Here is a 12,219-nt window from a genome sequence, read left to right on the forward strand (position 1 = left end):
AACCCGGGCAAAAAAAAAAAAAAAATCATGGCGCCCCAAATCATTAGCCGGAAGTCCTCAAACCCTCGTTTTTAATTTTTTACCTTTGACCTACCATAAGTCTTTGCGTAATCAGCTGATTCACAGACAAAAAAGCAGCATTTTGCCTGCTGTTTCTCTGCAGGTAAACGTGTGTGGATATACAAATTTGAACACTTGTTATTATTGACTTAAAAGAAATATCATTTTACACACTAAACTGCTAGGCAGTTATAGTTTAAAAGCTATAATTTAAAAGCTGATAGTTCATAGTTAAAGTTGCAAAATTTTAGTTCATGCAATCGGCTAAAGTTTAGGAAATTTCTGCTTACCCAACTTGATAAAGTTTAGGAAATTCTTGTTTTACGCAACTGGCTAAAGTTGCAAAATTTCTGTTAACACGACTGGCTAAAGTTGCAAATTTTTTGTTTACGCAATTGGCTAAAGTTTAGGAAATTTCTGTTTTACGCAACTGGCTAAAGTTGCAAAATTTCCGCTTAAACAACTGGCTAAAGTTCCTAAGCTTCCACTTATGCAACCAGCTAAAGCTTAGGAAATTCCTGTATACACAACCGGCTAAAGTTGCAAAATTTCTGTTGATGCAATTGGCTAAAGTTTAGGAAATTTCTGTTAACCCAACTGGCTAAAGTTGCAAATTTTCCGTCTACGGAATCGGCTAAAGTTTATGAAATTTCTGCTTAACTGGTGACTCTAAATTGCCCCTAGGTGTGAATGTGAGAGTGAATGAGTGTGTGATTGAGGCCCTGTGACAGACTGGTGACCTGTCCAGAGTGAACCCCGCCTTTGCCCATCAGCAGCCGTTTTAGGCTCCGGCACCCCCACGACCCCGAAAGGGACAAAGTGGACAAGAAGATGAATGAATGAATGCAACTGTGAAATTTCTCCTTACACCACTGGCTGAAGTTGCAAAATTTCCATCGCCAATCGTCAATTTATTTGCAATGCGAGTCCCTGTGTGATTGTCTTATGTGGATCTTTTCTGCAGCAACATCTCCATCAGCTTTAGTCTTTCTTCCAATTGTAACTTTGCAGTTTAAACCATTTCAGAAATGTATTTTCACTGATACTTCGATTAAAGCAGACGTTAAAGATGAGCTAATGACTTCCTCAATATTTCACTTATTTTTGAAAAAAAAGAGATTTTCCATACCACATCAGTGTTTTTGTCTGTCATTTATCAGCAGTATTGGGTCAGTCCACCTCTGCTAATTCCAGCAAAACAAAGGAATCATCTGCAGATTGCATTAGCATTATTGCAGAACTGGAACTTTCTACACAACAGCTAAACAACGTATTTGGAAACACACATCTCAACATGCAAATTCAATAAACTAATCACATAATATCACAGAGAGAAGTCATCAGTCATTAACAGCGTGAGGATTAGGCTTACATTTTTGAATAATCAGTGGATGTGGGTGTTAAATCCCTTACATACATTTCCCATACCCAGTGCAACTAGACAAAATTATCTGCTGCTGCCACAGGCATTTGCATCAGAACTCTGAGCTCTCGCTCTATTAGTCAGCAAGGGAGTTACTAAATCGGTACATAGGCAGGGTCATTGAATGGGATTTGTGAAGAGGTGAAGAAGGAATGGGTGAGATTGAGTCAAAGAAAGAGAGAGTTTAACGTTCCATGCAGCAGGATTTCCAGAACAGAAATGCTTATTTCACTGCCTGAGCTATCTGTACACAATCATAGTTTATCTTTCTATTTAAAAAAACAGTTTTATTTCAATTGTGAAATTATTTTTTGTTAATGTAGTTGCTTGGGGTTTTCTTTAAGGGTTATCTTTCTGTTTCTTGTAGTAGTCGAATTGTTTCTGTATTAAATAGGAATGTTTCGATCAGAAATGTGATCGAGTAGTTTGAGACTCGATCAGAATCTGAGGTTGGATCCCAACCAAGGATTGGATATTTATTTATTTTATTCTTATTATGATCAGTGTTGAACATTTCAAGCTTATTATTACAGAAATATACTTTACTTGAAGTCTATAGAGGCATTTTGGGGCCATTAAGATGAGAAACCAAAATAAAACAACTTGAAAAAAAATATTGGTGTTGGTGTAACCATTGGTGTAAAAAAAGATTTTATTCTAATTCTAATATAAACTTAATTGTTTTCAGCTTCAGATTTTCTGTTTTTAGATTTCTAATCTAAAAATTTTAGGTTTGAAACTTTTGGCCCCATTCTGGCACTTGGGGGTGGAGCTAACATGAAGGACCAATCAAAATTGATGAAGGTGGTAACCTCAGTCCTGGAGCATTCACTGACTCTGGGAACTTGGATCATTATGGTCAGATACAGTCTGGTAATGTCTGTACTGTCAAAGTCTTGTGCCGTCCATGGATCGTTTAAATAAGAACTGGACATAGCAACCCATAGGAAACTGACAGCAAGTGTCTCTTGTGTTTTGTCTTAACTCAAACAACCTTTAAAGACATTAAACAAATTGCGTTTTTACTTCTTTATAATGAGAATGCCTCTCTTTGCTGCTGACACAGACGGCTGCCGAGGGACTGTTTACAAAGTGCACGCTCCAGGAAAAGCAAATCATTATTTTTAAGAATTTTTAATGGGGATGTGACTCAGATATGATCAAAATGTTCACAATCTAATGATTAATGATTCAGTCACCAAACTTTCTCCTAATAATAATTGACTAATTTTCTCAATCAGAAAGAAACTTCTCTTAGCACGTGCATTAATGGATGTAGAGTTTATTCTGAAAGGCTTGGTATGGACCCTTTAAGTTTTAAATTATATTTAAAAAAGATAACAGAATAAAACTAGGGAAAACCTGTATCTGTCTCTTAAATGTGTTTATTTTTTTTAAATGTGATTAAATCAGATTGTCTCTCTCGGTTTGGCAGAAGCTAAAAATCAAATGACTTATAATCAGGTTGGGGCCTAAAAACCAGATTAGAACCTCACTAGTAATAAAGCTTTGTTTCAATCCATGGGACTGTTTGATTTTTTTTATTTTATTTAAAAAAATAATGCATTTCCCCTCAATGTCCAGCTGTAAACAAATCCACATCAACGTTCCTTCAAGTGGGTCAAACTTCCTGATCTCTGTCGTGTTATTATGCGTGTTCTAGTGCACCTTTGACTTCACCCACTCTACACGTTAGCTTTAAAGGTTAGCCTTAGCTGTGACTTCCACCTGACAGTCGGGATACATTATGCAGCCTCTGCACAAATATAATATCAGTTCATTCTTTACACAGGCCTAAGCTTAAATGACATAATAAATGTCCCTAAAGCAGATTTACAGCTTTCAGCTTACAAAGGGTTGTTCAGATTAAACAATCTCATTATTTTTTATTTTAGATGTGTTGTTTTATAATTGACTTTGCATTATTACAATTTATGAACAGACTGAAAAGGCGTTTTGACTTTGGTTGGTTGGCAGCAAAAAGGAAAAGGCGGTTTTATTTATACAGCACCTTTCACACACTGAGGCAATTCAAAGGGATGCAGACGCTTTGCCAACATCCTGAAAAATGAAATGCAAACATAATATAATGAGAAAAATGTATAAATAAAAAGCTAAGGAAGACAGAAATGGCTTGTTTCATATTTCCTTTAACCAATTGCTAATCATAGAATAAGCTTTAAAGAGCCGTTTAGCATCGCAGTCTATTGGTATGAGAAGAGCTTATCCTTTTCCTGTTTTTACAGACACATAAATTACAGTTTGAAGTGAGCCTTCAGTTAGGAAAGGGATTAGTACTTTTGTCAGAGGAGGAAACTATTCATCTAAACTACTTGTCATTAGGCTGTGGTCATAAATCAGTCCACATATTGGCATGCTTAGCACATGTGCATTTGTGAAAGTCATTATCCGTGGACATACAGCGGGATCTCTGCATTATTGATGTGTGAAGAAAGACGTATTCCTCCCAACTCCATAAAGATGCTGTGGAAGTACAGCGCTGTGGCAGGTAGTGAAGCATGAGGCCAAATGTGCTTCAACGCATTAAGACTGTGTTCTCATCGGAATATGCTTCACGTTTACAACAGTTGTGTGTCTCTTGAATAAGTTCCTTTTTTTAACCTTTATTTAACCCAAATTATAGCCTCTCAAAAGTGAGGTTTTCTCAGCAGGGAATGACTAATTGACCTGTGCTTGTGATGCCCTTCACTGCACTCTTAGGAGCACACGTTTATGCTGCAGAAGTGTGCAAACGAGTATCTCCATGTGCGCCTTGGATTAGTACTTGAATGTCAGCTGAGTTCTCGCACACACACTCATCTGTGCCAGCGCTTACATTCACACGGCGAATTGTAAATATTTCTCTACACTTGGACAGAGACAGAATGAAAGCGGAGCGTTTATGGAGTGGCTGACACTGAGCGATGGCAGCCGCCGTTGTCTTATATATGCATGCATTACCGCATTGCCACACACAGAGGACGCACCCCGCGCATACACAAAAACTGACACTAAGAATCCATCTTCCAGTTTCTCAGCCAAATCGTTTGTTTTGACACTTCTGTTCTTTCCCTCTTTCTCTTCCACATGCTCTGAAAAGGAGATCTCCCATTTTAGTCTCTAGGAGAGGTACTCGTCCTAATCCCTGATTAACAATATCAGGTGGTGGTGACAGTTTAATTTAACACAGCTCCTCACTAGGATTAGACCTCGCATACACTTTTACGCAGCACATACAGACGCACGTAATTTCTCCACAGATTAGAAATCATGTTTATGTATACTTCACTTTAGAATGGCCACTAAGGAAATAAATGCTAATTGCTGTGAATATGATTTTCTGTTTCACAGAAAGTTTAAAAAGAAACCGGTCGCAGCAGGTACCTGCATGCATAAAGTTAAGATTTGGATGATTCTAACCAGAACTCAAAAGTTCTTCCACATTCAGAAATGAAAACGCAGATACGTCACACATTCTTCTCTATGCTGTTATAAGGCTTCCACTCTTGATGTCGTGGAGGTTGACAAACTCATGGTTGTATTTGCTTGTCACAAACTTCAAGCACATACTCACATAAATATATACACATATTTATGAGTTCTCAGATTGGCGTTTGGGTGGACGGACTCTCCCACTTCTGTCAATCAACTTTAAACTAGTTCTATAGTGCCAACCTGTAAGGAAAGTCTTTTAATGGTTTACATCAAAGGTCTGCAACCTTCAACACACAACCCAGTATGGGCCACACACTGTCTTCATCCTTCAGAAACAAAAGACGTAGATTTGCGTTACGAAAAATGTAAATGAACATTTTTCTTTTGCATAAAAAAACATAAACATAAAAAAATTGCTTTTTTTTTTATTTTTATGAAATAGTCAATTGAGGTTCACGTTCTTTTCAAAACAAAAGACACCCTGTGTCACACAGGATCATATAGAATAGAACTAAGTAGAACTAAAAGGTCCCATTAGTTGTTACAGACCTGAAATTTGTTCCTCGCATTTGACCCATCCTCTGGGAGAGGGGTGACCTGCAGACACAGCTGCTCTCAGGAACCATTTGGTGGTTTAACCCCCCAATCCAACCAAAAAAGTACCAATAATGCAATATGGAATTTTACCATTTTATTTCAATGAAAGATGCATTCATATTCACTTGAAAAATTGTTTAGTTACAGTTTTTGAATATATCGTATACAAATCGTATCGAAAAGGTGGATTTCTATTATTGAACAAACTCAAGGATTTTAGGTTTATGATTCTAGGAATACAGCAGGGTCACTTAATTACCTCAGATTTATTTGAGTAATTAGATTTAAATATTTCTGGCTGAGATGTCAAAAATAAAAAAAACAATAGCTGCTTCATTTACATTTATCATAGAAACAATAACATAAGTGCTAATCGAGAGTATGTGGCTCCCACTGGGTTATGGTTATGGAAATGCCTTTTGTTCCGAATGTGGAATGACTTCATCACATGAAAGTGCATCAAAAGCCAAAGTCTTTTTTTAATTTCAACTTTTGGTTAGATTTCTGCTGTTGTACACCCCCTCCTGCTTCATCTGTTGTTTAAGTGTCGATCTTTAAACTGAACCCACTTCATGTCAAAAGCTGACCTTCTCTTTTTCTTATAGTCTCAGTCCACAAATCAAACCTTTTATTTGAGCTGTTTTTGGATAAAAAACTGTACTGAAAGCTGGCTTTTAGCTTTGACATTTTTAGTTAAGTATTTATTTATTTGTAAACGAACAGGTTTGTTTCTATTTACTATGTTTTTCCTGTTGACAGGCTTTAGATCACACAAATGCGATTATTTAGTGAGTTTGATTTGCCTTATTTACATGTTTAGTATGTTCTGTGTGTTTTGCAGTCATCTGCCTGGTGGGTCTGGGCCTGGTGGTGTTTTTCTTCAGTTTCCTGCTCTCTATCTTCAGGTCCAAGTACCACGGTTATCCCTACAGGTGACTACAGCAATATTGTCTTCTGATCTAAATTTAATCAACACCTCATTTCAAAGCAATGTGCACTTATATTAACCTCATTTGACGTGAAGATTTCTGCTTCTGCCGTTTATGAGAGGATTGAGTAAACTGCAAAAAAACAGATTTATCCATGTGTTTCATTGTTAAAAGAAAATTGAATACATACAGTTGTGATGTCACTAAAAGATAAAATGTTCCAATCACAAATGAGACAAAAGAAAGTAATTCCAATAAAAATAATTCATGAACAAGTTTGTGAGAGAAATATATATATTTTTTAATCACTTTATCTAGAAGTATTAGTTGCGCTTGTGCTCAGTCACCGATTCTGCAAAGTTGTCGAGTATAGATACTCAACTGTGAGAAACAAAATGTAAATAAAGAATCCAGAATATCACATTGTCTGATTTTCAAAGAATCTGTTTGTTTTTGTTGTTGTTTGTCAATAACAAAAGTTTATATTGTTACTTCAAACTGTGACCCTATGACAGAGAAGAACCATTTCCTGTAGGTTTTCACCAGTTTTGCCCACACTGTTGCTGCTGTTTTGGTCCATTCTTCCATGCAGATCTTCTCAAGAGCTATATTTTAGGGTTGTCAATTTTACCTCCCTCACAGGTTTTCTATGGATTGAGGTCCAGAGACTGGCTAGATCACAAAATATTAAAAGTCTGTCCATGAATGTGTTTGTAATCATTGTCACGCTGGCAGATCCGGATTTAACCGCACCATGTTTGATCCAATTCATCTTTCCTTTATACTGATTAGTCATCGTGTTCCCCTTTGAAGAAAAGCACCTAAAGCGTGATGCTTCCATGATGTTGTTGGGATGCAACTACACATTCTTTGACTCCATACATGGTGGTCATCGTCTATACAATTACTCCATGTTGGTTTTTTCTGGTCACGTGACAGACTTTAGATGGCCTGAAGATGTGCTGGCTTAGGGCACATTCACATACCCCAAAATGCCACAGCTTTGCCTCCTAAAAGCAAGTTTTTCATCAAATTCAGCAGCATTTGTAATTGTGACAGCTTCACCTTAACCTTTTGATGCCTGAGCTAGAAAAAATAATCCATGTATGGTTTGTTTTTAAGTAGATAACAAATTGGGGTAAGTTTGGAGCAGAAGTTGTTTGATGCATATTCGCATCAATAGGGGGAGTGGACGGACGATATTTCTCTAAAAGTTGACATCAGTCAGTGGCCACATTTCAGGTCGTGTTGTGGCAGTCCAGTGACATTATGACAAAAATCGGGCGACAGCTGGACTGCGACAGCCAGAATCACCATCCGGCAGCAGCTCTGACTCCAGAATGTGTAATTGTCTCAGGACGGCGGCCGTCCATATCAAGTGCCACCAGCCCCCTGGTAGCCTGGGGGGTAATTAAAAAGCCAGACATTCTTCACACCTGACAGCTGCCTGACTGCCGTTGACCATGCCAATAAAACGTTTTAAATCGGGCGTCGGTATGAAATCTTGAAGATTCTGCTGATACCTGCACATCGCGCAGTGGCAGCTGTAGTTTTGGGACCGTAGCATTAAACAGGGGGTCTTTGGAACTCTGAAGGATTAAGACTCTCTGAAAATATAGTGTGTTACTATGGTAACCTTTGTTACTGTGGTTTCAGCTGTCTTCAGGTCTTTGACCAGTCCCCCATGTAGTTCTACAAAACATCCCAACTCATCACGTATTGACGTTTGGTTAAGGACCCTGTTTGGTGTCCACAACTCGTTGTTTTGACGTGCTGGCTGTTCCCATTGAGTCACGGGTCTGGACGTTTTGTCGGAAACAGACCGGTTTTCGGGACATAGCCGATACTGGTACCCTAACCCTAATCTGGTCTACAAACCGGTACCACGTCCGGTACCAGGTTAAGGTTGGGGCCAGGGTACTGGTACTGCCTGCGTCCGGTTAGCGACCTGGAGGGTGGGGAGCCCTGACTGAATTGGAGAACCCAGCACGTCAAAAAGCGATGAGACACCCAAAACGTCAAAAAGTGAACCGGAGGGGTCCTTAACCAAACGTCAACATGTGACGACTTGGGAACGAGAATGTGTCGAGTCCTCACAGTCCTCCAGATCATTGGAACTTCATCCATGGAGCTCAGATGGAGGAGGATTATCAGTGATCTTCTATTTTGTCCATTTTCTAATAACTACTCCAACAGTTGAGGTCTTCTCAGTAGATGTAGTTGTCTTGTTTAGATATAAAATATTTTCCTTGTGTGCTTTGACAGCTCTTTGGTCATAGTGAAGAGGTTGCAATTTGACTGTTTAAAGGTGCGGGCAGGTGTATAACCACTTCAAACAGGCTACAATGATACAGGTAACTAGTGAAGGATATAAGGCTTCTTAATGAGGAAGTAACAGGTGTTAGTGAGGAACACTTGCTCGTCTGTTGGAGGTAAAAGCTGATTTTCTGCTCTATTTATACAAATAAATTAAATAAATTCTTTAAAAATGTATATCATGTGATTGACTGGATTCTTAATTCACATCCTTTCTCTCACAGTTAAAATGTGTGTAAGAGGAACATTACAGACTGCTCTCATCTTTACATGTGAGGCAATATTTGTGTCTCATTGTATAGAAAAACAACAGCTGCTGCTGCTGTTTGTGTAACTTCAAGTCCTGTTAACATTTTCAATGTTCTTTGCCCTAAGTGCATTTTTCCATCATGTAGGATGAATTAATTGTGATTTCAGAATGAGTTTATGTGATGATATTGGGATTGTATCCCAAAAAATGGCTATAGATCGTCGACATACAAACACTTCTGTAACGGACATGGTTAGGAGAAATACAGAGGTTGATTCTTAATATTCTAGCTTGTAAACACTATGTTCACAGTAATAGTGGGAAATGGAAGCATAACACAAGTATGCACAACATGATTCACTTCGTGATTCTATTTAAACTTTGTTAGCCTGGATCCAAACTCTTCTCAGTGATTTGAAAATGCCATATTAGCAGATTTCTGTTTTGAGTCTTAGGGAGTTGTAGAATCCCTAAAGGTGCACTCACACCAAACAGTATTCTTCTGGGTATGTTTGAACCCCAAAACCAAGCATGATAGGTGCCCAAAACAACTTATGTCCCTAATTCAGAAAAATAAAGAAATATTAAAACCAGGAGGGTTTAAAAGGAGAAGCACAGTGTTTTATTAGGGTGACCGATGCTGGGAGTAACATCAATCCAAAACAAATCTATTAAACTTAAATGCCAGAATGTCTGTGAAAGGCTTTCATGCGGTAATAAATATTAGCAAAAATAGAACCCCAATATACAACAACTAATCAAATAACAGCCAGCAAAGAGGAAACCGAACAAGAACTAGAAAAGTTGTATTACCTGCGTTAATGCTAGTGTGAATGCTTTTTGCTGAAAGCAGTCACTGAAGATGCTGAAGCTTTTTGCAAAAATGTTAAATTAGCTACAAGACTGGCAAATTTTAAAGAACTATGAAAGAACGCTGAAGTTGACCTAAATGTCTGACAAATTTGTAGTAAAACTGCTTAAAAATCACTAATACGTGACAATTTTGCAAAATCATTTAGTGGGTTACTTAAATATGAGCTAAACTCGAAATTAGCCCAAAGCACCTTAGTAGATGCCAAATTAGCCAAATGAGCTAGCATGTTGCATAAATACTAGCTAAACTCCAAAATATCCTAAAATTCCTCAGTAAACTAAATTTGTCAAAACGTTAACCTGTTGCTAAAATAGAAGCTAAACTCTAAATTAGCCTGTAAAAACTCTGTTAGATAACAAGTTATCCAAAAACCTTAGTATGTTGCTAAAATGTTAGGTAAAAAAAAAAAAAACCCAGTAGATGCCAAGTTACCCAAATAAGCTAGCAAAATGCTTATGTTACAGTTCAATACAATTTTTTTTAAGTTGCTATGAAAAAATGAAAATATAGCCCTTGAATATATTTAAAGGCTTGTTGCTAATCTACTTAAAAACACTGAATTTGATAACTTTCTCAGTCATTTCCTATGGGGTATATTTTGCTCAATATTTCAAAAACTCTAAAGTTTATGAATACATAAAATCCAAGCAGAAATGTCCTGGTCAAAACAACGAGAGGGGGCACGGATGCTGTCGGTTCACTGCCAGAATCTGTGCCCTCCAAAAATGTGCTGCAGAATCAACAACTCTTTATTAATGTCCATTGTTACATGCTTCCATAATAGTCTCTGTTTCTTATTCTAAGGTCATTTTTTAACACAACAAGCTGTTGCTGTTTTATGTAGAATGTGGAAAAATATGGTAATCATCCACCTTCTTTTAACGCTTTTTGGGAAAAAATATGAGCGTTAGGAAAAAGAAATCAACAAAGCCAGAGAGCAGGGAAACGAACTCTGGCAGGGGGAACGCACCTTGACACAACACCGGTGTAGAAAGCACTTCAGTGGCTGGGAGTTTGTAAAAGAATGTATGCTGAAAGTAGCTCACATAGACATCACAGGTTTGTTGTTGACCAAATGTAATGATATTTCTCAGTTAAAACAATGTTTCAAATCATGCTCAGTTTGTTCTTATGCTCTGTTAATTCTACAAATGACATTTGATCATTAAAGTTGTTAAACATTTTCTGTTTATCCATTTTTTCCACCAAAATTGGCCCCCAGTGTAATGTGGAGTTCTTAATTTGGCCCTCGGCTACAAAGACTTTGAGAACTTCTGCTCCAGAGCTTCTGTTCTCCTTGGTTCTTAATGTCTGAAAGCTTTCTGTTTGCTGGATTTACCTGATCGTTTCCTAGAGGGGAGGATTTCTTTCAGCCAACATGACTTGCAAAGGATTTAAAAAGAATAATGTGAATTGAAAGATTAATCGGTCTTTTACTTGCACAAAGGTTAAGAAAGAGCCTTTTTTAACCTCCCAAAGATGGAAAATGACTGAGAGGACATCTGAGTCAACATGTTCGAAGTTCTTCATAATGAACTTCAGTCCACACCAAATGTTTCAGAGAAGTTTGACGCAAAATGGAAAATTGCTGAAAAATATATAATTACTGTTTAATTGTCTTCATTCTCCATTTTTCTTTTCTTGCAGCTTCCTTATTAAATAGAAGAAACACGCAGAAGAAGGAGAGAAGATGGAGGATATACTTGAATAGCTGGACAACGTATCAGTTTGTTTTCTCAAACCTTCAATTAAATGTGTTTTTTCTCTGTAAAATAAACTTTTTAGATGTTTCTGTTTATTCCCTCCAGAATGTTTCCCTGTCTTGTAGTTTTTTAATTTCTATGCACATTTCCTGAGATTTGTACTGAGACATAGGAATGAAATTGGCTTTAATGGTTGTTGATTTTGGATGATTTGTAGTGGAAAACTAAGCAGTTCATAGACATTCATGACTGAAGTAAGGTTAGTTAGTTAGTTAGTTAGTTAGTTAATTTTGTTGGTTTGATGTTAAAAAAATAAAAAGTGACTGCAAACATTTCTCTTTAACAAGTCTCTTCCTCATTTACAGAAAAAGACAAAAGTTGCTTCTTTAGAACAGGGTCTATGACCTGCGGCTCCCCTTCTTTAGGGAATCAAACAGTTTTGTTGCAGTTTTTCAACTGGAGCAAATCAGAATCCCTGAACCAAAACCGCCATCATAGCCTGTTGTTACGGGACGAGCGTGGAGCAGCGATGCAACAGCAACTCATTAAAATGTGGTCGGATGAATGCAGACTCGTCAAAACAACTGCTGCTTTGAAGCCATAGCGTCCTAAGCACCGCCTTAGTTGCCTAC

At 37.6% G+C, this 12,219-nt stretch overlaps 1 protein-coding gene across 1 annotated transcript in view; it reads left to right on the plus strand.

The window, feature by feature from the left end:
• The window catches only part of tusc3 (tumor suppressor candidate 3), a 70,747-nt gene extending 58,817 nt beyond the window's left edge, over window positions 1-11,930 (plus strand). Inside the window, exons 9-10 of the mRNA XM_024260020.2 lie at window positions 6,357-6,447; window positions 11,532-11,930. Of these exons, the coding sequence (XP_024115788.1) occupies window positions 6,357-6,447; window positions 11,532-11,547 (107 nt within the window). The 3' untranslated portion in view covers window positions 11,548-11,930. The remainder of the gene's footprint in view (window positions 1-6,356; window positions 6,448-11,531) is intronic.
• The last annotated feature ends 289 nt before the right edge of the window (window positions 11,931-12,219 follow it).

Source organism: Oryzias melastigma, linkage group LG1 (assembly GCF_002922805.2).
Source record: "Oryzias melastigma strain HK-1 linkage group LG1, ASM292280v2, whole genome shotgun sequence".
NCBI classification, from domain to species: domain Eukaryota; kingdom Metazoa; phylum Chordata; class Actinopteri; order Beloniformes; family Adrianichthyidae; genus Oryzias; species Oryzias melastigma.